The 25,827-nt window shown below is 46.2% G+C and overlaps 1 protein-coding gene across 1 annotated transcript in view; it reads left to right on the top strand.

The window, feature by feature from the left end:
• The window catches only part of LOC125697321 (uncharacterized), a 165,547-nt gene that overhangs the window by 106,248 nt on the left and 33,472 nt on the right, over positions 1-25,827 (top strand). Inside the window, 1 exon segment of the mRNA XM_048954314.1 lies at positions 14,466-14,605. Coding sequence (XP_048810271.1) covers positions 14,466-14,605 — 140 coding nt within the window.

The following is a 25,827-nucleotide window of genomic DNA, read 5'->3' as shown; positions in this document are numbered from 1 at the left end:
ACAATGAAGTTGTAGATTGAGTGGTGGAGTCTTTGGAACCGTGACTCTCTTGGACCATAGCATCTGAGTGCCAAACATTGCTGGACTCCAGGTGTCTGCACACAAGCCGTCTGCCTGCATGACAAATTGTACCTCTGGTGATCCCAGCCACTGCAGAAGGTGATGAGCAATAATGAGTATGAATAAAAACGCACGTATTTTGCCTATAACACTGCTGTCACCTGGGGTGAAAAACAGGAAGGCTAACCTCAGGGGAGGCTGTCGTGTGTTTTTGGAGTGGGAGTACTGGTGATCATAGTGTATGCATTTGTGTGCCAGCCTGTTTTTCATAATTTCCCTGCTAATCCCTTGTCTAGCTATGAATCTGTCTTCATCCTTCCCACCTAATTTCAGTCTGTTCACCACTGACAGATGTGTACGAGGAGAGCACTTTTCCTTCATCGCTGAAAGGAATTTCTAATCAGTATGAGACTGGAAATGCCACGCTGTGCTGAACCCAGGCAAGCACAGTTGTGCTTGCTTCGATTGCCTTGCCATTGGCATTACACAGTTGTGAAATTACAGAACCAAGGATCTGTGCAATTTGGTGACGAGAATTGATTCAATTTTTTAAGATTGCTGTGAGGTTACCAGTGAAAACTCAAACAACTTGGAAAATGTCCTGGAATCAATTTGAGACAGTACTGTGTACAGAGCAATTACTCCCAAGAATGATTTCCAGTTCAAACAAGCTCAGGCTGCATTCGCAAGCAAAGGACACTGGAGTCAAGGGGATTGTGTAAGTTCTGATACACTTTGACATCCGCTAGGTTTTCAGCAGGAAAGATAAGCAGGCGCCAGGAACACAGTCTAGGAATGGTAGGGTTTCCTGCCTTCTGTAGAGCTGCACCTGCTGTGTTCAGAGAGGAAAAGCGTCCCACTTTCAGAGTGTGTGCCTTACATTTGGGCTCGAAAGGAAAGGAGGCAGACAGAAAAGTAATTAATCAAGGTGGGAGGAAACAGGATTGTAAAGAGATTCATATGCATCATTTGCTTGTCTAATGGCTCAAAGTCAGCTGTATGACAGCCTCCACGACTGTCTGTAGTCTGGTGGAACTTGGAGCTCAGCAAAACTGAGGCAGCGGAAGATCGGGAGGATGCAGCTGGCTGTGATGCTGGTCCCCGTTCTCCTCATCCTTGGTCTTATTGTGAGCACTGCAGAATCTGGAGGAGGGGATAGCAGAGTTCAGCACCATTTGTTCATCTCAACAAACTGGTGATTTGTAAAGCTTTTCCAGTGCACCTTGGGATATTTTGTCAGTAGAAAGCACAAACTGAATGACCTGAGGTGTCTTTTCTTTGCATGTGTGCCATTGCCCTGAAAAGCATTGCTGGCAGGGATGTCTGTTTCCATCAAGTCCAAGTGCTGAGGTCTGTTAATCATTTTGCTTTTCTAGGCTGTGGCACTGCCACCGAAGTCAGGCTGATAATATGTGCCGCATGCTCTGAATGCAGCGTGTCAAATATAAATGTGTGTGTGCTGCATTCACACGGCTTTGTGGACTTAAAATGCATCCTGGTTATTTCTTTTTCATGCATTTTACAGCACAGTAAACCTCCATGATCCCCAGTACATGCCTCGCTCACTGGTTTAATCACTAGAATAATCCTCCGCTAAAGCTCCTTTAGAATACAGCAGCAATACTCTAACTGTTCTCTTATGCCCCTAAATTCTGGGTTTTGTTAAAAAATGTGTATCAGTTGGACAGGATCTTCTGTCACCTCTTCTGGGGAAAATCTGCAGGAATTAAGGAGGGACACTGCAGAGCTGCCTTGGTGTGCACAGCAGTGCTGCAAGCAGCACGTGCCCAGCTTCTCTTGCTGCTTCTCTTCCTCCTCTTGTCTCTCTTTACATACTCTGTACTTGTCAAATAAAACAAATGTTTGAGATGCTGAGAGCACTGGTCACTGCCACAGCTGGGATAAATGGCTTTCCGGGCAGGACGGACACCTTCTGGGGATTTGTTTTAGGGGTTGTTTTTCCTATTGGAGGAAGGAATTTATTTCTTTTGACAGTAATCTCCTGAGGGACTCTTTCCTTTATTGATAACTTCAGTGTTGTCCTCTGAGTTAATAACCCCGCGTTGCATAGTCTGTCACACAGAAATGAAGTTGGGCTTCTGGTGTAGAGGAATGCCACATATAAAATCTATGAGACGGGGACAACAGCTGAGCCTTCACTTAGAGGAAGGTGTGACTGCACAGAACCATTCAGTTGAACATGAAAACAAGGCAGCAGCTTGATTTCACGGAAATACAATCTGAATGGACGGATTCTGTGTTTACACTTCATCCAGGTTATGTCATCAGCCAACTTAGAACACGCAGATACTTACAAGTATTCCTGTTGTTGCATTTTTTTTTTTTAAATATGCCTGAACTGTACCCTGCTCTTGGAGCAGCTTTCTGTCAGAAGAAAATCATTTGTTTGGGAATATGGGGTGATTGCTTTTGTTTCCCTGGGCACCTCATTTTGAAATATGCAATTAAAATACTAAGATTATCAGCCCATAGGATGTGAGCCAGGAGAGTCTGATGCTTTTCTCAAAAGATTTTGATATCCAAGAGTAAAGCTGCACTTTTATGATTTGATTCAGTAGCCTTAAAAGATAAATCTAGCATATTTTGAGGAAGCAATAGCTATGCCAAATGGTATGGGTCTGTCCAAGGTCTCGTGGCAGATCTTCAAGCTCTGTCTGCCTCTGTGATCACCTAAGATTTTTGAATGTTAACATTTAGCTGACTTGAGTTCTTGCATTGTATTATCCGGAAATTAAACTTTGGGTTTGTATGAATGTTAATGAACAGTCTTCCAGTTCTCTACACCTCACTGTTCTTTTCGAATCTGTATTTCAACTAAAGCTGTGCTGACAGCATCTTCCTCTGACCTGTTAGCACTGCACTCTGTCTCACATGCAGTGTCAGGAAGGAACTCAGAAGGAACACAGAAGGATTCTATAAAAGAAACAGTTCCTAGCAGAGAAAAATTAAACAATGACTCTCTGTATATCATCTGCACGTTATAGCAACAGATGCTTCCATACAAGATATCCAGGTTTGGGTTCATCCAGCAGCAGGGAGGCTCTGCTTAGCTGTTGAGATCTTTGGTAGGTGGCAGTGGGGAAGGGAGGGAGGTCAGGTCCCTGCTACATGTCTTCAAGTTCTTTCTCTACTGGTCCTGTGTAGATGCATTCACCATTGTTTTTCTCATCTGCACACTTGGAACTTTTGTTCTCTATTATAGACAACTAGTTGTAAGAAAACGAGTTGTTTTCTTTCTTGTTGGCAGCCTGTGTGAGAGGCACGTTTCTTGTGCTCCTGTCCCATCTGAGATTCAGACCCTGGGACTACAAGGTGTATTTCAAAGGCTTGTTTGGCTTGCAGAGGGTTGGTTTTGGTATGCAGCTGTGTTATTTATCACTAAAGGAAATGTATGGAAAAGTACATAGAGTTATTGTACTTAGCTGTGCAGCAGTGAGATCTGATTTTGTAAAATGCAGTACTGGATGATCTTTTAGGTCTTTTCCAACCCGGTGATTCTATGATTCTATGATTCTACTTGTAAAATAGTGTCCCCAGTTTTTGGGGGGTTTCATTATCCTGCTCTGTTTAAAGACAAATACAAATAATGCTAGTATAACTTTCATGAGTATATAAAAATCTGAGTCATATGTTTAGCTGACAGTCTATAATATGAAATTAGGAAAGTAAACCCCAGCATTAATTGTGTAAGACTTCTATGTGCACTCCTGAACTCCAGAGCATAGGTCGTATTTTATGGTAAAAGTGCCATCTATTGGCACGTGGCAATATTTGGTGCAAGTGGAACAAGAAGTTCAGTAAAGTTGCTGTTCCCATCTCTGAACTGCTTCCTGGCCAGGGGTGCTGGGAACACAGTATGAGTATGTGCTGCCTCATCCACGCTCAGAGTGCACACAGAGCAGCCTCGGAGGAATATGCAGTGTGGGGGATGCTGATACGTAACTTTAAGCACTGACATTCAGAAAGGCATTTTAAAATTCAGCATTACCAGCAGGAGCAGACTTGTAAGGGAAATCTGTAAGAGCAGGCACAGGGTATAGCGCTTCCAGCAGTGCCTGCTCTGCCGTAACTAAACACAGGGGAAACTGAACAGAAGAAACTGAACACTTAAATTTATCATTCTGCATGAACATGTGTCATGTTTAAGACTTTTGGAAAACAAGGTTAATTTAAATTTAATTTCACTTGGCATGATGCTCCTGGAAGAAATCCTTTGCCATTTACTTTAGTTCTGAGAAAGTGACTTCAGGCACTGAAGGAGCAAATCATTGTGTAAGTAATAAATCACAGAGTGTACTTGAGGATAGAGGTATATTTTATACATTGTGTACCTTTTGTAGGTGGTGTGGGGGTTAGGTTTTTTGTTTCTTCTTCCTCCATCGGTCAGGCAGATGACCATTGTGGCTGGAGAGATGTTGGGAAAGCCAGAACATAGAATCATAGAATCACAGAATCCTTAGAGTTGGAAGGGACTCCTAAAAACATCTGGTCCAACTCCCCTGCAATGCACAGGGACACCTGCAGCTCCATCAGTGCTCAGAGCCCCATCCTGCCTGACCTTCGGTGTCTGCAGGAATGGGGCATCCACCACATCTCTGGGCAACCTGTGCCAGTGTCTCATCGCCCTCATTTTTTCCTTATATACAACCTAAATCTGCCCTCTTTTAGCTTTGAAACCGTCTCCCCTTGTCCTGTCACCACAGACCCTGCTAAAGAGTCTGTCCCCTTCTTTCCTGTCGCTCCCCTTTAGATACTGACAGGCTGCCCTCAGCTCTCCCCCTGCCTTCTCTTCTCCATCTGCACAGCCCCAGCTCTCTCAGCCTGTCCTGTAGGAGAGCTGTTCCATCCCTGGCATCATTTCTGTCGCCCTCCTCTGGACGTGCTCCAACAGCTCCATGTCTCTCCTGTGCTGAGGACTCCACATCTGAACGCAGTGCTCCAGGTGAGGCCTCACAGCACAGAGCAGAGGGGCAGGACCACCTCCCTGACCTGCTGGCCGCACCTTTTTTGGTGCAGTCCAGAATACGGTTGTCTTTCTGGGCTGGTTTTGTTTTTTTAATCCTTTCTGGATGGGAAAACTCCTCTGTTTTGGAAAGGCTAAGGGTTGGGAATTCATAAGCATCCAATTCTGTGCAGTAGATTAAAGACGTGAATTTACCAAAGGGAATAAAACTGCTTTCAATCAACTGCTTCTTCAGCATGGGTGACTGGTGTGCTGACTTTGGTTTGTTAGCCCAGCTTTCCATCAGTCCTGTTTTCATTTTTAATTTTACTATTTCATTTAATAACAACCAAAGCATTTTCCTATTCTCATTATATTGGCATATAGGACCTAAACAAGAATCATTTCTTAAATGGAAACAATAACAGCAGCACTGTGGAATTATTTTTTTTATTTTGGGGAGGTAATCACAGGAAAGGTCAGATTTGTCATCTTTGCCTTATTATGTTTATTTTATAAGCTCAAGCAATTTAGTGCTTGTGGTGGCAATGATGATAAGGAGGCAGTTGGACTAGATGATCTTATGGGTCGTTTCCAACCTTGTGATTCTATGAAGAACTTCAGGTTTGTTGTCCAGCTGTACACTGGAACGTGCAATCTGAATTGCTCTGGAAGGCACTGTCCTTGTATCAGCCGTGGTTTTGCAAAGCTACACATTCACGTCAAGTTTCCAGATATTGTTTTGACTGCTTCACCCACCTCCTTCCAGAAGAATGTCCCTTTTCTGACATGTGCCTTAGGTAGAGCTGTGTTTGGCTGTGCATCGTGTAAGGGTGGGAAAGGCTTCACCTGCTTTACCCTCTCTTACCTTTTTAAGAGATCTTGCTCAATTTAGTTGCTGCTAATCAGCAGTGATTTTCTTTTTATAATTGAGACTATTGAGATTATGTTGCTGCCTGCGTTAATATACACCTGTCTCTTAATTTTGCCATCTTCAGCTGGGGTTAGCTTTCATGCACACCTCCAGAGCATCCAAAAGATTATTTCTGTCCAATGATTTGCAAGTGCTAATGTGCCGTTTTGAATTCACGGTTCAGAACGCACACAGCATCTCAGACCTGTGATTTTGCTGAACTGCTGATCTTACCAATTTTGCTATTCTTATTTCTGTGTTGCAGCTTCCAGTAAACATTTTAAGTAATTAATTTAATGATTAGAGGAGCGCTGACCAACGTGACCTTGCCAGAATGCTTTCTTCTTTTAAAGGAGATGATTAATTATGGCTTCAAAAGGAATTATTCCAAGAGGAATACTGTTTCCCTTGGAAGAGTTTTCTTGCTGTAGCATAAGGTTGCATCTGACACGTTCAGCTCTAATTCAGACCTGAAGCTGAATGTTATGAAGTCTCTTCTAATAATGTACCTTACGCCAGTTTTCTGGGAAACTCGGAACTGTTGAATGTGAAGTCTGTTTCTTTTGTGATATTTGAAAACTTGTTGAAACACATCAATCAACAAGTTCAGCATCTAAGGTTAATTATAATTGGCCTGCGGTAATTTATTCTGCATCGTTGGATTCCCAGGGAGCAGGTAGCTGATGACAGGCAGCTCTCTTCCTACTACAGCATGAACAGTACTGATTGCGTAAGGCTGCTAGACTTGTCCTTGACTTCTTCAGTATATTTCCTAGGAGTGTTGCTGTCCACCTACAGTTTGAAATTTCGGTGCAGTCTCTTTCATTTTTACATATAACAGGTAGTGTTGCTGACTGCAGGGTATACAATCCAGCCATACCAGGACAGGTACAGTCTTCTCCTCTAGGTCTCTATGCTCCAGCGTTCTTCACCCATCTGTTTGTAGAGCTGGTCTTCTATACATGTGACTATCAGTATTAGATAGCAAAACCAATCAGTCTTGGACTTTTACAGTGAAGTCTGCACTCCCAGAAATGTAAATATCCAATATCTGATTGAATTTGACATTTCCATCTTATTTCCCTCCGTAAGGTCCCTCTAAACTGAATTACTGTGGCTGTCCTGCACCTGTCTACCAGTGGAGATGCTCTCCTGCCTTTGTTCACTCAGAACAGAAAGATGGAATAGCGCTTGGCCACGTCAGGCATCTCTCCTGTAGTTTGTTCGGAGCTGCTCTCTCAGATCTGTTCTCATTAACACGAAGGAGGGATCACCGTGGCCGCTCAGAGCTGAGTTCTGCCTCCTTTGTGCAGCATTGTGTGACCCAAAGATGTGCACTACAAAAAGCTTGATCCCCAAGCTGTCATGGCAATTGCAGTTAAATAACGTAAATCCTTGATTTCCTGTTTTCCCTTTGGAAATATTTGCCAGCTTGATCTCAGGGATTTTCTTAGAACTGAGATTAAAGTAAAATAGGGGCAGAGGGATTTCTAAAAGGTAAAACATTTCTGCCAGTACTGTTAATGAGGAGACTGTAGCCCTAGTATGAAACCAGGTCTGTTGCATGTTGCATGAAGGCTGGTCATTCGAAATAATGTCAGCGAAACAATCTTATTGCCTCTTGAGACTTACACTTGATAAATGCACGAGAGCAATTGAGAGCCTTCTCATGGCATTCATTTTTAATTACTTCTGTGGTACAAGGTCATAGATATAAGCCACGTGTCAGCCTGGATAGCTTCACAAAATAAAGACTAGATGTATAGCATTATGCAGAATTCTGGGAAAGAAAGAAAGGTCACATTTTTCAAGTTTAAATGTTCAAAGTTAGCCTGTTAAATCTGTCTTCAGACACTTACATAAGCAACCTGCTTTTCAGAAGTGCCAGGCAGTGGCTCCTTCTGCTGGCTTTGCTGGCAGTGGTGTGTGCACTGTGAGCCTGTGTTCGTTGTATTGATCAGCCATAGCTGTAGGAGATGGGCCTCGCTTCAAGTTCTACTCTCAAATAGTTTTATCTTAACCAAAGGTGGCTGCATCTGAACTGTTATCAAAATAATTCTTCATTCTTTATCATTAAATTTATAATATAAATTAGTCCATCATAAGGAGCCTCTTTCTTTCTGCTGCAAGCTTGACTGTTGTGAAAGTAGTATAAGGAAGTTGCAAAGTTGGCCTGAGCGGGTGCAACGTTTGAAAGTCATCTCTGATGTGAATCGTTCTACTTCCTATTGAGTGTTCTTCGTAAAGATGACTGTAGCTGCTCTTTACAAAGTAATCTTCCCCAGGCTGGTAGGGAAAGTTTGGTGCATTGTGCAATTTTCTTTTTTCCAGACTGTGACTGGAAGAAAGCTCTGTGCTTTTTCGCAGCTTCGCTTCCGAGCTCTCAGTCTTCTGAGGGGTGAACTGAGATGTAGAGACATAAAAGCACTGCAATTTTGTAAATGTAAATTAACTGGAGGTTCTTATAGCATGTTTACATTCTTTCCTTTCTTTAAAAAGCAGTGTAGGAGCCTATGACAGCCTGGTTTTCTGACACAGTACTGTGAATTTTCTTAGGTAGTTGTTTTAGAGGTGAAGCCCAATGTCACAGCTGGATCAATTTAATTAAAGCAGACGAGGGCAGCGTGAGACTTGGGAGCTAACATCAGCACCTGCATTAAGAAACTCCAAGTGCCTGAAGAGTAGCTGCAGAAGGAGGAGGAATAACGTCTTCTGAGAGGGCATGGGAGGAATTTTTTCAATTCAAGGTTCTCATTTGAAATCTGTTTATGATTGTCCAATCACTGGCTTTGTCTAAACAATGCTAACTACGTTTGTCCGCGTTGAACAGCGAGAGCAGATGCACTCCTAAAAGCAAATACAAACAGATGAAGTCTTACATAAAAGCCCTTTCAGATTCACGTTTGTTAGGCCTGTCAGCTGCACTAACACCCTTTGATGTTGCTTTTACCTTCTAGATTTGCTACGTTAGATGTTGTCCACAATAAAGAACTATTGTATTCATTTCCTGGTTCGTTTACTCAAATTTCCTTGGTTGTTACACATCTGGGTAAGAATACGTAGGTGTAGAGATGAACGTGGTAGTTTCATCTTTGCAGTTGAATTGAAAGCTTGCTTGAGGTCACTGCTGATCTGAGTTGACTGTACTATACTATGCAGCCTCAAATATATTTGAGGACAACAGCACGAACAGTCATTGACGTACCAGACTTCCCAACCAGTACCTCCTACTGAGGACACAGTGAAGAACGTGCCTGGATTCTAGAATGGATTTGACTGGGAGTTTTGATGGCTACAGTTGATTTCATGCTTAGATTGTGCTAAGGTTTAAGGGACTAAACTGGAGTTGGCCCCCACCACTTTCAGCACTGTCCAGCTGTAAAGTAAATAGCATTTCCAAAGACATCCATCTGAAAAAAATGAGTGCAAACAGGACTGTATGGATGAGTAATCAGACCTGAGCAAACAATCAACAAATGGAGTAGGAGGACATGCCTGCTTCTTTCCACATCAGTAGCTGTGACTGGAGCACAGCCAGTGAATTAGTTGTTTGTTCAGCAGAGGTGCTTTCCAACAAAGGAGCATGCTTTGTGTCAGGACCATAGGTTTATGTTATTTTCTATCTGTTTTTCCCATCATTTTCACAATTTCACCATTACACTGCTCCCCCATCCCTCCCACCTGCAATGTAGCTCAGTGAGCGAGGTGTGCTGCACACGGGCATGGTGGGCACGGAGCAAGGGCTACCGTGGGAGGCAGAGCTGTAGAGCCACTCCTTTTCCCCATATCTCTGCTGACCGAGGGAGCCGAGAGCTCTTTCTTAAGCCTCACTGCAAGTCATTCGGTTCCTAAGTGGGATTTGAAAACTCTTTGAAACCTGGGTGGGTGACTCAGCGCATTATTGGTGGTGAGTGTTACCATGGGTGACCTGCAGAGTTGAAGAGCTGTCTGTCTCCTTTTGGTTTCAATTGCGGACTCATTCATTGCTTTGGCTAATTGGGAACTGGTTTCATTCACAACAGGAATGCCATTAGTGGCATTGTACCAAACTGCTGATTTCATTTTGATATGCTGAGCACTTTCCTTTATTAATTTTTCTTTATTATAGGAAGATGAAGCGTGCTTTCTCCCCTTAAATATTTTCTGCCTCTCTTCCTTATGCTCTATTTTTGCTTTTCTTTCCCCCCTGCAGATTCACTTTCGTTACCTGTTCATAAATATAATGTAATCACAAAGGCTTTAACTCTGTAAGGCTTGGCGTTGCAGGCCCATGTTTGTGGTGTTGCTTTTTGTTGGTTTCTTTCCCACTATGAAGGTCATACTAATGGGTCATTGTCTGCTTTTTGCTAAATCCCCCCTGTCCTTCCCTCTTCCTGTTAAACCAGCCCACAGCCATAAGCACGACGACGTGAGAGGATCCCTCAGCACAGCAAAGAGCTGCAGAATGGCACTGCTGGGGCAGAAGTGGGATGACATCACTGATGGATTTCACTGTGGCAGCTGCACAGGGACCTGTGTAGATCAAGCAGCTGATAAATGATGCACGCCATTCAGAGCGGGGTGGGTGGGTGCTGCAGCACAGCAGTGGCAGCTATGGCAAAGAGAGGAAGGTGGAGGGCTGTTCTTCACCTGTGCAGGGGCTCCCAGGTTTGTTTCCCACCTCACACAACCCTTCTGTCTGCTTGTTGTGTTGCATCTCCTGAGCTCCCCTCCTCCAGCTGCAGCTCCCGGCGGGTGCACGTAACTGCAGCCTTCTCTGCTCAGTGAGGCGGTGGGAATGATGTTGTTAGCTCTGAATTAATTTTCTCTGTGAGTGTAAATCAGGCTCCTACTGTTATTCCAGTGAATTATTTTAAATGTAAATGCCACATAGAGACAAATGTGTGGATGCGACGCTGGATGAGCATACTTGAAGAGAGATATTTCCAGTACACAGTTGTTGTTCCCTTTGTCATTAATATGTACTTTTAATAAACTGTGGATGCTGTTGGCTTCCAAAGCTGGCTGCAGCCATTCCTTGTTTCCTGTCCTCACCCCAAAAGCTGCGGGCTGGCTGGCTTTGGGGGAGCTGCCTGTGACCTATTTTCCATCAGTTCTGGGTTACTGCTGAGGGCTGTGAGCCAGACCATGGCAGGAGCTCCCAGCCAACAGGCAGCCCCAGGGTTCAGTCCTGCTGAGCCATAACTCCGGAGGCACGGAGCTCTCTGGTATGAGGTGGGCTGTGCCTGGGGCCCAGCTGCTCTGGGGAAGCTGTGCTGGAGATACATCCTGTTTCTCCAGGGAGGGTGGGAATCTGTTTCGATGGTTCTAGGTGTTTGGGTTTGGGCTTTCTAGCTATTTATGTCTTGTGTTCACTAATTCTTTGCACAAAGAATGTGTAAAGCAGGTCCTTGCTTTTGGAGAGGAGCTATGATTTGGTGAGCAAATTCATCTCTCGTTGGGTCTCTGGAATATGTTTGCTGTTCCTCATCACTCAGTGCCATTCAGCCCTTCGGCAAGTATCAGCCAGCAACTTCTGGCTGCTCATCTGTAAGATGAACATCACAAGGCCCCACTCCTCTTTTCCTCTCCGCCACTCTCTGTTAGGTTCTCTTGTTCTCCAGGCTCAAGTCAGCTGATGAGTCCCAGGAACAAGCAAGCACCCTACATGCAGGCAGGTCCCTGCAGACAGCAAGCATGCCATTCCCACGGCCCAGGGGCAGCAGTGACCCTACAGGCAGGCTGCAGCCAGCAGGCTGGGCTGGCAGGGCCGTGCAGGAGGAGCTCATCCCCCTGTGAGCAGTGTCCTTTTGTGGGAAGCCCCAAGCTGCAGAGCATGTAGAGCAGTGTGAGAATGAACCATGTACCTCATTCCTCCGTTTTGATCAAGCTTTATTTACCCATGCTCTTCTCCAGGATGCTCTCACTGCTCTGTGTCCTTAAGGTTATTCCTCGTGCAGACACCTTACTCTCTATTCAAATACAAAAAAAGGGTTTGTGCACACTCTTGTCAGTTGGCATTGGAAACGTTATCCATCAGCTTTTGTGCTCCTGTACCATGAATTCTGAGCATGCTCCTGGATTAACAACAGCAGAATACAGAGTTGTAATGCTTGCAGAGAAGAATGTTGTACCACTGTTTGTGACACCCCCTCCCTACGTTCCTCTGTATGGGATTTGTTGCCATATTTAACAGAATCTAGCATGACAGCCGTATGAAATGTGGAGAAATCTGCTTGAGCTAATTGGATGTAACTTGGAGTTCAGTGTTATTTTTAACTAAGTGTTGCTCTCTGCTGTCTGATTGCCAGTGCCAGGTCAGATCCGTGGCTTCGGGAGGACACAGAAGCCAGCTGTGGCCACATCAGTGGACTGCAGTGTGACATAGAGATGAACATTTGGAGGGGAGGGGAAGTATGGCACCCAGACCACAGTAAAATACTTGTCTGTCCTACTAGTGCTGTGCAGTTGAGAAGCTGATAGACTGTTTTAGCCATTTCAGCTAACTTGTCTTCAAAGATTTTTGTACGGTTCTTGCTTCTTTTCTACTTGACCTAGTTTATACTGTGCATGTTGAGTCATTACCTACATTTAAAGCCTTCATTCTCCCACTTCCCTGATGGATTTTTAGTGCAATGGGTCACCGTTTCAGACTGTTGTTTTATTTATTTGTTTGTAATCTTTTCTCCCGTGTAAGTTGCTTCAGTGCAAATTCTGGTCTTTTTTCAGTTCTTCCCTGGAACATAGTGTTTGTGGGAAAACATCTAATGACTATCTTGGACCATTCTGTCTTAAAGGACTGAGAACTTCTGAGTGATTATGGACTTCATTTTTTTGGTGGAGTATGTGCATGCGGACTTGTTTTTTTTAAGAGGAGTGGAAGAAGGAACTTGACTTTTCTGAGAGGCAGGTCAAATCAAGGCATAGAGACTAGAACTGTGTTAGATCATGGCTCAGCAGGAAATGAAAAGAATGCTACCTGATGAAAGCCTCAAGCTAGGTACCATTAAGCTCCTTGCTGAGAACGAAGGGTTAAGGACATCGTTTTCTAACTTGAGAGAAGCTAAAATGTTTTCCTAGATTAAGATAGATGATCATTCTGAGTGAAGAAGTGGTTCATGCTTTCCCTGTTCTTCCTCTTTCTCTGCAATATTTTCTTCCTGACTTGTCTTCAAAGACTTTTGTATCATTCTTGCTTCTTTTCTATTTGACCTAGAAAGCTCTGCTTTCATTGTAAACTCTTGTTCACCTCTGTGTCCTGAGCTTCCATTAATCTTGGATGAGTTTCCAGGTTCAGGTGATGAGTATCTTTGCAGTGCTGTATTTGATTGTTTATATTTTGAATTCAATAAATATTTAGTTCAAAAGCAGCTCATAAACTTGTCATGCAAAAGTTAAGTAACTGCACTGAACTGATCGATGCTAGAGTGAATTTACACCTCACTCTTATTAGGCATATTTTTGATGCAGCCTTAATGTATAATGAACAATTTCACATGTAAGGAAAGCATTGGCAAGGATGATGTTTGGTAGGTCTTGCCACAAATGGAATGAAGTGAGAGCTCAAAACCAGTCCAACCAATGCTTTCCCTCTCCAAGCTGTACAGGATCAACCTAAATGCTGTTCTTTCACTTGTTCTGCAAACGTTTTAAGTATGACATGATATATAACTTTGACAGGAGTAATGATGGCAGTGTCTGTATTTTCACTTCACTTAGTCCCTATAGAGAAGCCATGTAAAGTCTGTTAAACTCAAATTATTAATTACATCAGCTGCTGTCCTCTGCATCATGTATGTCTTTCTATTAGCTGCTTATTTCATGCATGGAAATTTTCTGTGAAGCCCACTTCTTTGTCATGGAAACCATTTTTCTAGCAGTTGCTATTCCAGAAGAATATGACTTCAAATGTTTTCTTTAATCATTAGCATTTTTCACAGATTTTGAGAACTCTTGCCTAGGCAGGTATGGGATGAATCATCACCTTGCTCTCAAGTGTATTTGCTCTCTTTTGTATTTCTTGAGGAGACCTTAGAAAAAGGCTCCTGCCCATGAAAGAGAGGAACTGCCATTTTCTTCTATGCAACAAGTGTGGATAAGTGTGGATATCATTTTTTCAGTGTCATGCTTGTGTCTTGAGACTTCAGTGCAGGTGCTCTCTGCAGACTGCTGAGCCTCAGCTACCTGCAGCTTATTCCATGTTACTTCATGCAGAGCAGCCCTTCTGTGCTGGTGCTGCTAGAGGATACCTCTATAGCAAGCACTCTTTTAGGGAACGAAGGGGGTTCTTGAACTGAATGGGTGGACAAAGAGGAAGGTGAATGTTTTCCAAAGGCTTAGAGCTTCCTTGGCCTGAATTGGCAGACACAAGCCTTTTACCCTGCCATTTTTTCTGTAAAATCACATTTGTGTTCTTTGTCATGGGCATGTCTAGTTTCCTTGTCTCTATGCTGTTACTGCCTGCCTTACCCCTACCAAGTTCATATTATTGGTGCAGCACTTCTGAGGACCTTGTGGTGTATGACCAATGAGTTCTTTTTGCTGTTGCAGTGATTGCTGATGGAGCCCTGGACAAGACAGCTCTGACAGATGATGTGGGAAGTGAGGAGGATCTGTACGAGGACTTCCGCAGCTCCAACCACCGCTATGGCCACCCTGGGGGAGGAGGAGAGCAGCTCGCCATCAACGAGGTACTGTGCTGGCAGCTTCTGGTGGGCAGGGGGAGGAAGGATGTCAGTCATGAACTGTAAGATGGATTCAGGACCATACTGGTCCTGGCAGAGAGGATAAGTCTTCAAATGTCACTTACAGCTGGTTAATGGCAGAGTCTGAGCTTTCCTTGAAGGCACTCTCCCTAGGAGTGGAGGACAATGAGCAACATAATAATAGGATCTAGTAGTATTTTTTTCTGCAAAAGTATAATGGTATTGTCTAATGCATTAGAACTGGCATCCTGTTAACACAGAGTGCTTTTTCAGTGGGGTGAATTAATAAGCTTTTCTGTTTGAAGAGTGAAGCATGTTTCTTACGCTCATACATACACAGACGTTCTTCTCTTCCCCATGCATTGGTACTTTTACATGACCTTCACTAAATGAGAAGGCAGGGATAAGATATTTATTACGTTTTCTTGTGGCTGAGCTATAACTGAGATGATGTTGACTGAAGCTCAGTGCCTGTATGTCACATGCACACATTGATCATGGCCTGAGATCTCCAAAAGTGAACTGCATAGTGAGGATAACATCTTTTCTTCAAAACAACAGCAAATATTCTTTGAGCAGTTTTCCTGCTGCTTGTGCTCAGAATTCATGACTGCAGCCCTGGATGTTGGGGTAAGGAACAGACTTGCAGTATTTTCTTCCTGTGTTGTTTACAGGCAGCAATTGTCAAACCGTGGCCAGAGCTTTTGCTTTAACCTCAGCAGTTTTGATTGGTTTTGCCCTAAACAGAAGAAGTTTAACTTCAGTAATTTTTTTATTTTTCTTAATTTCCTGCACCCAGTGTGTTACACTGAAAGGAAATGCAGCTTACCTGTGTATTGCGTTTGTTGAGTTGCATTCTCTCCCATTAACCTGATATGTTTTTGAGAGAGGCCCAGGCACCACAGAAGACAACCCCATTCTGTGTGCTGAGATTGTCATGGGAGAATTTGGCTTTCCTGCCATTCAGCTTTTTGACTTGGCAACTCTCTTCATTGTGGCTCATGAAACATGAGCGTCCTCTCAATATTTTTATTTTTTTTCTTTTTTAAAGGGGAATGCAAAATATTTTCCTTCTTTCCTTTTATTTGCACTTTATTTTTAAAGGCAATCTTCACAGCTCTTTAAAATCAGAAAAGTTATTTAACTTGGCAGTAGATCTCTGTAACCATCATATATGTTATGTTTTTCTCTCCATCGTTCTCTGTTATTGAGGACATTTGGTTTTCTTTTTTTATTAGTTCATTTTATTTGAGTAAAATCCCATCATATAACCCCTAATAAGGAAAACAAGTGGATGTGTCCAAAGCAGGTATCATTTGTATCCTCTTTGAAGTATGTGTGGGTTTGTTGGCTGATTGACTGGAAGAGACTAGTTTATCTCTGGCACATTTCCTAGAAGCTTGCCTGTTCGGGGGCCAACAAAGCTGTAAGAACAGGCAGTACATCGTTTACTTTGTCAACAGATTTCTAGGGGTAATGAATCCATCACTTACCTTTGCTGAGTATTAGCACATTGCTTTCCTGTGCAATTACTTCCTGGAACAAAAGAGTGCAGTGACATAAAATCTCTCAGAGGTGAAATACTAAATCTGTGAGGTACGGATTTTACATGAAGAGAAATCTTAAGTGCTGGAGCTGAACCATCTCCAATAGCTGGGAATCAGAAAAGCATGAGCCTTCAGTTTGATTGCTGGACCAGAATCTGGGTATAGATTAATCCTAACTATTTCCAGTACTAACACTAGGAGCAATCTAGAGTGTAGACACCAATGCCCAGTTGTTTAGTGAAGTCTGCTGAGCAGTCTTGTCCTTGTTGCATTTTATTCCAAATTGCATTTTATTGGTCATGGATAAGGAAACTATGGTAACGCCGTGATTCTCAAACCTCTCAGAAGGAGCAGCTTTCAAATAAACAGAGAAGGCTAAAATAAATTTTTAAGGCATTTGGCAGTACAAATGTTGCATTAAAAAAAAAAAATAAAGCAGTTGCTGAGCTTAAGTTCATTTTGGATCAAGAGAAAATGGTTGTGGAATAAAAAGAAAGAAGCCTTTCGTAAAACTCAAATAATTTGTTGGCAGGAAGACAAGAGGAATAAAAGAGCTGGGAAGGTTGTACAGAGCCCACCTAGGAAGATCAGCATGAGTCAGTGTAGGAGCCAAGAAAAATCAGTCAAAAAGTAATAAAAAGGGGTTTGGGATGGGAAAAGAGGCAGGGGAAGCAATTTTCTGGAGAAGTCTGTCTGATGCTCTTTCAGATGTAGATCATGAAAAGAGATTTTTGTTTTCTGATTGTCTTTGGTGGAGCTTACTTGGTGGCTGCTCTAGGTAAAGACTCCACCCTTTTCTTCTGCAGCATAAGCTGGTAAAATGTGGCAAGAGAAAGCCTGTGTTCTACATGCATGGTGGTTCTGACTTTGCACTACAGAATAGTATGCACGGGGTAGGCACAGTGTAAGGCAGCATGAAATATGGTACCTGTAGGCTGAAGCGGAGGAGTTGACGAATTAAGCGTGTAAAAGCCTGCCTGCTGAGCTCTCAAGTGATGCCAGAGATAATGAGGAAAAATGCTGTTTATCAAATAGTTGGCCTTTGCAAATGGTCTTAGGTGTGTTTGCTCGGACATTTCTGATAGGCACCAAAGAGTCTGTTCTGCCCTGCTGCTGTGCAAGGGGTTCCTTACAGCTACGGGCTTTGGGAAAAATGCTGTTGCAGTTCAGCACAGAGGTGGAGTATTTGCCTTCTTTCAGCCCTGAAAGCAAAGCAATAAAGGTTTGGAAAACAGTAGCGAGACTCCCTCTATTTTCCTTATCTCTTCTGACTCTACGTTTGATAAGCTTGGAATTTGGAATCTGAAGTCTCGTTCCTGAGGAAATGCAGGGACATGCTGGAATCAGCACTTCAGGATTTTATGATTTTATCTGAGATGTGTAACATTGTTGCCTCACGTTTTAAAATGAGAGTATTGCAATATGTTACATATGTTCGTGTTTTTTACCAGTGCTTGTTGACAGGATGCCATTAAGCTGATTAATCTAATGTTCACATTCCTGATTTAACAAAATAATGCATACAGAAAAATGTTCAGGAAATGGTGTAAACAAAAATCATCTCTCATTTACCAAAGGCAGCAAATGTTCTAACAGTCCTATCTTGTCTTGCCAAGCAACATGCAACCGTGGCTGATGAGGCTCTACAGCATTTTTCTTGTGCTAAACTCTCATCTCTCACTGAGAATTTATCCTTGTGGAGTAACTCAGAGCTCACCCAGGCACACCCAAGGGTAACAAGTAAGATACGTAAACTGTACGGGGATCCACTGAAAAGATACGAATAAATGCAGTTTTAAAATACCAAATGAATGCTCATGCAGGTCAGAACAAAGCATTCCAACTTTGTCCAATGCAAACGACCTCCTTCATGGAGCATTGTAGTCAGCTCCTTGCTGTAGAGGACAAGAATTGATGTTTTCCCTGATGGACATGAATCTTTACAGGATCTGAGTTTCTGGTCTTGTGCTTGCATACCTTGTATGTGAGAGTGTTCAGGGCAGAACTGGAGCAGAATTGCAGCAGTTTTTGATACCCTATGAGTTTAGTTTTTACAGTCATCTGATCTGAAACTTCCGATGTCATTGCAGAGGGCTTTAAGCAATGAAATTAGATGAAATCGGTATATCCAAACACTATATGGCAATTGTGTCTCCCCAAAGGCCAGGATCAGGAGCCAAGTGCTGCTGGGGGTCGCTAGAGCCATATTCCCATTTTGCTATGAGCAGCTGCAGCTGTCCTGAGCTGCTTTCCCCTTCCCTAGCATCAGGACATTGCTGAGGCAGGAGTATGCATACAGGCTGCCAACACGCGTTAAATACACACAGAAGTCTTTCTTCAACACATAATTTTTTTTTGCTGAACTACACCAGACTTTCTCTAAAATAGCCCTGCTAATCTGATACTTATTAGAAACAAAACAACAGAAAAACCAGCTTAGTTTAATTCTTGGGGCAAGAATAGCACTCAGGGGATCTGTCAGAAAAATGCTGAGGTGTTACAGCAGAAGAAGGGGCTTTGCTCATACACAAGGAAATGCCGGCTTTGAGGGGACAACTGCTGCCTTCCAGGAGCAGAGCTAAGGAGGGAGACTTCTGTGTTTAGCCTCTCTGTGGTGTGTGCGCTCCAACATGGACAGACACGCTGAAAGAGGGGGTTGCACTGCCCAGACTTTTCTCTGTGGCTGTAAAACAGACCTAAATATGTCACTCAAAGGCAATAACTGGAGGCTGTGTGACGGCTTTGGAGTTCTTACGTCAGCCCTGCCAGCTGTTTAATTGCAAAGACTAACAGCTTCTGTTCTGTTCACACTTGTTAATGATGCCTGTGTGTACTGGGGACTTGTAATGCCAGCAAACAGCAGACATTATTAAATGTATTCCTGGTTACCGGCCTGTAGAGTCAGGCCTGGCTCCACAAACATCCTTCCCTTTGAAGAAGAAATGATCCAACATTTAACTCCTGAAGTTACTTTTGCCAGACCGTCTCCAAGCCTGCCTGTGTTTTTTTCAGCATATCCATAGGTTGCTAGCACTCTGCCCAATCTTTCTCATCACTTAGAGAAAACACAGCACGACTGCTGATGCTAATAACAAGTTGTCTCTTTATGGTGAAGGCTCCAACCATCTTCAAGTGTTTTGGCAGCGCCTTACAAAAAGCTCCAGTGGCACAGTGCTCCCTAGGGCTAAGGGTTACGTTGGCAAGATCCCAGCTGCTCTCTGCACACAAGGGCATCCACCTCATTGCTACTGGGATCTTCAGTCCTTGCTGTGCGGCGCTGGAGGTGGTGTGGCAGGCAGGCCTGGCGGTGCTACCTGCACAGGGCTCTCAGCTGCACCTGACGGCAGGCTCTGTGATCCATGTGCTTCCAATAGTGCCTGATACAGTGCAGGACTTGCCCTGCTCTCTGTGTCTCTCACCAACTTTGGGCACTTGCTTCTTGATTTTCAGGGTCCATAGTGACACCTCACTCCCTGTTCCGTGATAGGACGTGTGTCAGCAGCGCGGTGATATTTGTATTTGGAGTGTAAGTTAACCTGCAGTTTGCAAACTCTAGAAATTGTAGCATGATGGTATACAAGAGCAAGTAGAGCAAGTCTGTCGTGCAAAATCTTGCTCTTACAATTCACTCCGCCAGCCAGTGTCTTTATTTTTAAAATAGTTAGGGATGTCTGCACTCAGTTTGCCAGTTCAGGAAACACTTGCATCAGATAACTGTACAATAACAAAGTGGATGTCAGAGTACAAAGGTCTGCTGAGAGAAGGGGATAAAGGAGGAATGTGATGGAGCAGGAATGCTGGGTAAAGATTAGTGTAGAGGTTATTCCAGGTTTAAGTGCTTGCAGAGAGAGGAGTGAGGATATCTGGAACGAACTGGTTTTATACCATGCCTCAGGTTCCTCTCAGCATGCCTCTGACATTAAAAACTTCTTGTATTTGTTCTCCTCTCTCCAAATCCTGACTTAGAGCAGCTCCTCTCTGCGAGCTCTCCTTTTTCCCCCTAATCTCCAGAATGCATTTGAATCCTGTGGTGGAAAAATAAAGTCCCTCCTGACTCTTCTGGCCCTTCAGGAAGCACTGCTAATCCCTCCAAAGATCCCTTCTTCAGCTTCAGCCCTGTCCACAGACTGAGGGCCCTGGTCCTACCCTGGCTGGGGAGGGAAGAGAGAGAGCAGCAAATTCAGCCATGTTTTAAAGAAAGAGCATGTTCCTTGCAGCTGCATTTTCCTGCTTTGATAATAGCTGCAGAACTGTAGGAGCTGTTGAAAGAAGAAATATCTGTGAGAGCTGGGCATGCCAGCCCCGCTTCTCTTGGGAAATGCTCCATCTCCTGGGACACTTGGTGCCCCCAGCATGTCCCATTTGGGCTGGTTCTACGCCTGCTCCTGGCAGAGCCAGGAAACGTCACTGGCAGTAACCCCACTGCTCCCACACACAGCACACGTGACCACTGATGGCAAACACAGCAGCCCTTATCTCCAGCAGCACGGGGCAGGCTGGTGATCCCTGCACAGCATGTGCCTGCCAGGCAGGCCTGCACAGGGCAGTGGGGAGCGCTCGGGGCCTCGCGGCAGCAGTACGGTTGTACTGCTTCACAGCTGTTGGATGCCATGTGCAGGTTCTCCGAGCTTCTGGGCTGAGGGCAGATGTGATTGAAGAGAGCAGCAACCTAAGAAGGTCTTGATGGGAGCTCTTTTTTAGTGCTTCATCTATCATCTGTGGGAGGATCCTGCATCTGGACATCTTGCTGCTGGCAGGTCTTCGTGTCAGCAGGCTTTGTCAAAGAAAAAAGCAGTCTGCTCTAACGATAGACTGAACATCCCATCTCCTCGTGCTCGTATCTCTAACAGATGCTTTGCAAGGAGAGCAGAGGAGCACCTTGTGTGTTAGCATGGAACGACAGTGCTGGGGCAATCCATTTTGCATTCTCACTTTGTTGATCATTTTGAAAGCCACTGTTAGACTGCATTTACTTCCCTGCTGATGGGGCAGCTCCTGGAGAACAGCCCATTGAGAGCTGCTCTCCAGGGCCTGTTGTTCTGCTGCCTTGGGCAGCATGACATGAGCACAGAGCACAGGGACGTGCTGTCTGGGGATGTGAAGTGGCAGTAACAGAGGACCTTACAGCATTGGACATTGTGAAATTCCAAGCAAACTGGGGACCTTCAACAGATGGTTTTCCATTTTAGATATACATGATCACATGCAGTTTAAGAAGCTGTACTTGTTCTGATGCTTTTAGGTTGTGGCTCAGCGGAGGTTTCAGTTCAACTGGGAGCAGCAGTTGTTGCCAAGGGTTAACTCAATACAGAAGAGCCTGGGTTTTTGCTTAGTTTGGATGCTGGGCAAAGCGTAATAGTGAGATATTTTGAAGTTTCATAAATTCTTTGAGCAGATGTGTTTTTCAGGTAGCAGTGCTTTCTCCTCCTCCATTCCATTCGCAGTCCTTGTTTTCAGTTGCTGAACTGTGATAGAGGTCCATCCACTGAACATGCAACCAAAGCTTGATTTCTTCTATTTGCAAGATGCACTGAAGTCCATGGCAGCCGGTGTACCACACTGAGCTGTGCTGTGCAGTCATGCTGTGCAGGCCCACTGTGAACTGGGGAGCCAGGGAGTGTATAGCACTTCCCTGTCCTTGTCTGCTGTTAGTTACTGGCATATTCTGCTGAAGCACCTGCACTGTTTATTACACTTATCCATTTTTCACTTTTTTCTACATAAAGCTTTCAGTTTCCGGCTCAGCTGTGACAGTATTAGCACTCTCCATTCATCAGACAGGCAGGATTGTCCAAATGCTTCTGACCTTGTAAAGCTGAAAACTCAGCCTAAGCCTTGTTTACTCCACTTGCAAGCAAGGTGGCATCTTGGGGCTGGACAAATAACTACTGCTATTTTGGTAAAAAGTAAAGGAAAGGATGCTTCTGTTCTTATATTAGAGTCCAACTGCTGTGGACTGTGTGCACCATTGGGCTCAAGCTGCTCTGCCTTCACCACTGGCACTGCTTTGAGTGACAGCATCATTCCCTCAGAGTGCTTCTGTTCCCATCTGACTGAGGAGAGCTCTTAGAGGAAGGCTTGGAAGTAAATGATTGCAAATCAGATTCCAGTGAGGACTCTGCAATCATTATACAAACTAAATCCTACTTTCCAACAAGCTACAAGATAAACCTTCCTCATCTTACGGATGCCACCTATTACAGAAGGATGTCTGATCAGTGAGGAGGAGGATTGAGACTTTATTTGTGTAGGGGAGAGTGCTGCAGGGCATTCCGCAGCACGTGGCAGGAGATGTGCTTTGTGACACTGTGCATTATCATGGGAGTAGCACCCTCATGCACAGACCTTGCAAGGGTGATTCAGTGCATGAGGTTGGTGGCAGAAGCCAGGTTGCAGTTGGTGTCACTCCCAAACTTCTTCTTCCACAAGGTCTGGATATAGCATCCAAGAAGGAACCTACTTTCTCTTCTCAGATAGATTTTCAGGTGTTCAGCCAAACTTCCTGTGCTTTTGCCTTCAAATACTTAAATGTGTTTGTGAGCTCCCAAGACTTCAGGAGGTGACTGCAGAATGATAGCATACTGGATTTCAGAAGTGGCCCAAAATCATGTGGCACCAGCAGGGCAGTGGCCAGCCTACCCATCTGGTGTGTGTCTTGGTGAGTTGCTGGGCTCTGCTTCTGATCAGTAGCACCAAGAGGCTGGAGAAGATGCTAGCTGCTGCTTTCAGATGTGCACAGCATATGTGGCCATGCTTCCTTTTCACTTGGCTTCTCCTAAAGGCCCCAGCCCCAAAACACTGTTCAGTGGCTTATGCCCAAATTCTGTCTGCTGTCAGACAAACAAGACTTACAGAATTCCCAAGAGCTGAACAATACTATGAATCAACTCTAATCTTGAAGAACTTTCATTAAATGGAAGCCCACAAGCTCAGGGAGCCAGCATTGGGCTGTAGAACGTACGGGAGAGAGCTGTTATTTCAAAGGTCTTAAGGAAACACAGGGAAAAAGCTCAGGAATGCCCAGGAGCTCAGGCAGCCTGGAGGTCCATGAGCTCGGCGTGGAAGGTTCAGGGCCTGGGCCACAAGGGAAGCACAGCTTCATCCTGCCTGGTGTTCTTTGTTCTGTAAGTAGGCTACAGATAGGATGTGCAGGATCTTTAAGCTCAGAAAACGGCACACTGATGTACTTAGAATCATAGGATCATGGAATCCTTGGAATTGGAAAGGACCTTTGAAGGCCACGCCGTCCAACTGCCCGCAGTGCACAGGGACACCACAGCTGGATCAGGTTGCCCAGGGCCTGATCAGCCTGGCCTTGAAAGTCTCCATGGATGGGGCATCCATCACATCTCTGGGCAGCCTGTGCCGGTGCCTCACCACCCTCACTGTGAAAGACTTTCTTCATATCTAGCCTAAACCTACTGTCTGGGCTTGGTTTTTGTTTTATGACATCTTATGATCACATCTTAATCATTCCATAAGCACATGGTGACACTGCTGATTTTGCACTTTCTGCAGAAACTGAAATGAAAGGGAGCACCCAGCTAGGCTGTCACTGAAACCTGTATCCTTCCGGATCTCTCAGCTGCTGTGCACCAGGATGCAGGCAGTGTTGTTGCAGGCCTTGGTGCCAACACCCGAAAGCACCGAGCTGCTTCTGCGGGCAGTCGCGCGGGGAGGAGGGCTCTGCTCGCGCCCTACTTTGGGTGGCTGTGCTCAGCACCCCGCCCGAGGGGCAGCTGCCCAAACAGCTGCGCGGCTGAAGGATGGGTGAAGTGCCGAGTCATCCTCTTCGTACCATTCATCCGCCGCGCTCCCGCGGAGGGCCGACGAGCTCCTGGAGCGCGCAGGTGCGGCAGCGGCAGCTCCCCGGCGCCGGACGCCTCTCACCGCGCCCGCCGTGGCCCCGCCCGCGGTTCCGCCGCTCTCGGCAGCGCCTGTGGGTGCCGCTCGGGCGCCGCGCTGCCGCCGTTGCCCGCGGGTTTGCCCCCAGCGCTCCGCCGCCCGGCCGACTTCCCCGCCCGGCAGCGCGCCGTTCAGCTCCGCAGAGCTGCCTGCAGGAGGCTCCCGGCTGCGGAGGCGGCCTCGCCCCGCGGCTCCGAGATCCGTCCGTCCCCGCTCCGCGCTCCTCCGGCTGCCGGCGCGGTGCGGTGCCGAGGGCTCCGCCGCCCGCTCGTGCCGCCCCCCGCTCCCCGCGCCGCGTTGCCAAGGCCCGCGCGTATCCTGGAGACGGCGCAGCAAATCGCCGCGGCCGGAACGCAGCGCCGCTCCTCGCGGGAGGGATCCGCACCGCTCCGGGGCCGCGGCAGGCGGGGTGCTGCGGGGTCCCGCAGGTGCCATGGCCGGGCCGAGCCCCTGAGAGCTGCGCCGCTGCCCGCAGCGCTCTGCCCCAGCGCTCCTCTGAGAAGGGCGCTATTTTTTTTTTCCACCCCTTTTTTTTTTAAAAAAAAATTTTTTTTTTTTAATTCCGTCCCTGGGCTGAAGCCATGGCAAAGGTCCCCGAACGCAGCAGGCACAAGTGGAGCGCGCTTCACACCTTCCTCCGCTGCAACATGAATCCGGAGACCCAGCGGGTGGTGGTCTTTGTCATCCTCCTTTTCCTCATCGTCGTCAACGTGGTGCTCATGTTCCTCCTGGCGTTCCATTGAGGGCTGCCGGCCGCCAGCTGCGGGCGCGGGGCCCCCCAGCAGGTCAGCATGTGGCTCTGTGCCCCGTCTGCTGTCACCCTGTGTCTCGGAGCATCCCTGTCTCGTGAGCCCTCGCTCCCTCCCCGCTCCCCTCCCGTCACCGCCTGTGCCTTGCGCTCTGAGCCGGAGAGGGGACTGCCCGGGGCTGTGCCAAGCGAGCGGCCTCAGCCCCCCGATGGCAGCTCAGGGTCGCCCGCTGCCCCACCGGCCCGGTTGTTCCCTTCGTGCTGCTGCCCGTCTGACGAGAGATGGCTGTCCCGCACGGAGCCCTGCACCCACAGCCCGTGCGCCGCTGCTGAAGCTGAGCCCGCAGTGCTCCCGGCCCTGCGAGTGGTGCTCCATTAGCAGAAGTGATCGATGGTCGGCGTGCACGGTGAGCCGGGGCCGAGCAAACGCTGCAGCAGCGTTGAAGAAGCATTGCACCGGTGTTTATCCTCTTCCCTTTGTTATACCTCAGAGCTTAGTGCTGTGTGTACGTGCACGGAGCTGCGGAGCTCCTTCTCCAGGCCGGCAGCATCCGTGCTCGGCAGGGAGCAGTGCAAGGAGTGCTCCTGTCGGGCTGTGGGAGGGAGAGCCCCCTATCTCACTGACTGCCTGCCTGCAGCTCCACAGCTCTGCCGGGCCGGGCACGGGGCCCACACTGCCCAACCTCACCAACAGGAATGGGGCCTGCAGGAGGGCGACCTGAGAGGAACCACCGCGTGCTGCTCACGTCGGTGCTGGGGGCTGAGGTCAGCATCCTCCATGCTGCCCACTGGGCAGAGCTCAGCTGGAGCTCAGCCTTCACCAGGGCAGCGTGTTCCCGTACCGATGGCCGAGGTCACTGCAGGCTCAGTGCACAGAGCCGAGTGCTGACGGCTCCAGGAGTGGTGATGCTGTCTGGTGTCTCGTGGCGATGTTCTCTGTACCAGCTCTCTGTGTGACTGTGTGTCATGCGCTAACGTCGAGCGACCACGTTGGCTTAGCACAAAGC

Source organism: Lagopus muta, chromosome 9 (genome assembly GCF_023343835.1).
Source record: "Lagopus muta isolate bLagMut1 chromosome 9, bLagMut1 primary, whole genome shotgun sequence".
NCBI classification, from domain to species: Eukaryota; Metazoa; Chordata; class Aves; order Galliformes; family Phasianidae; genus Lagopus; species Lagopus muta.
The sequence above is the reverse complement of the archived record's forward strand: the minus strand, read 5'-3'. Positions and strand labels throughout refer to the sequence as shown.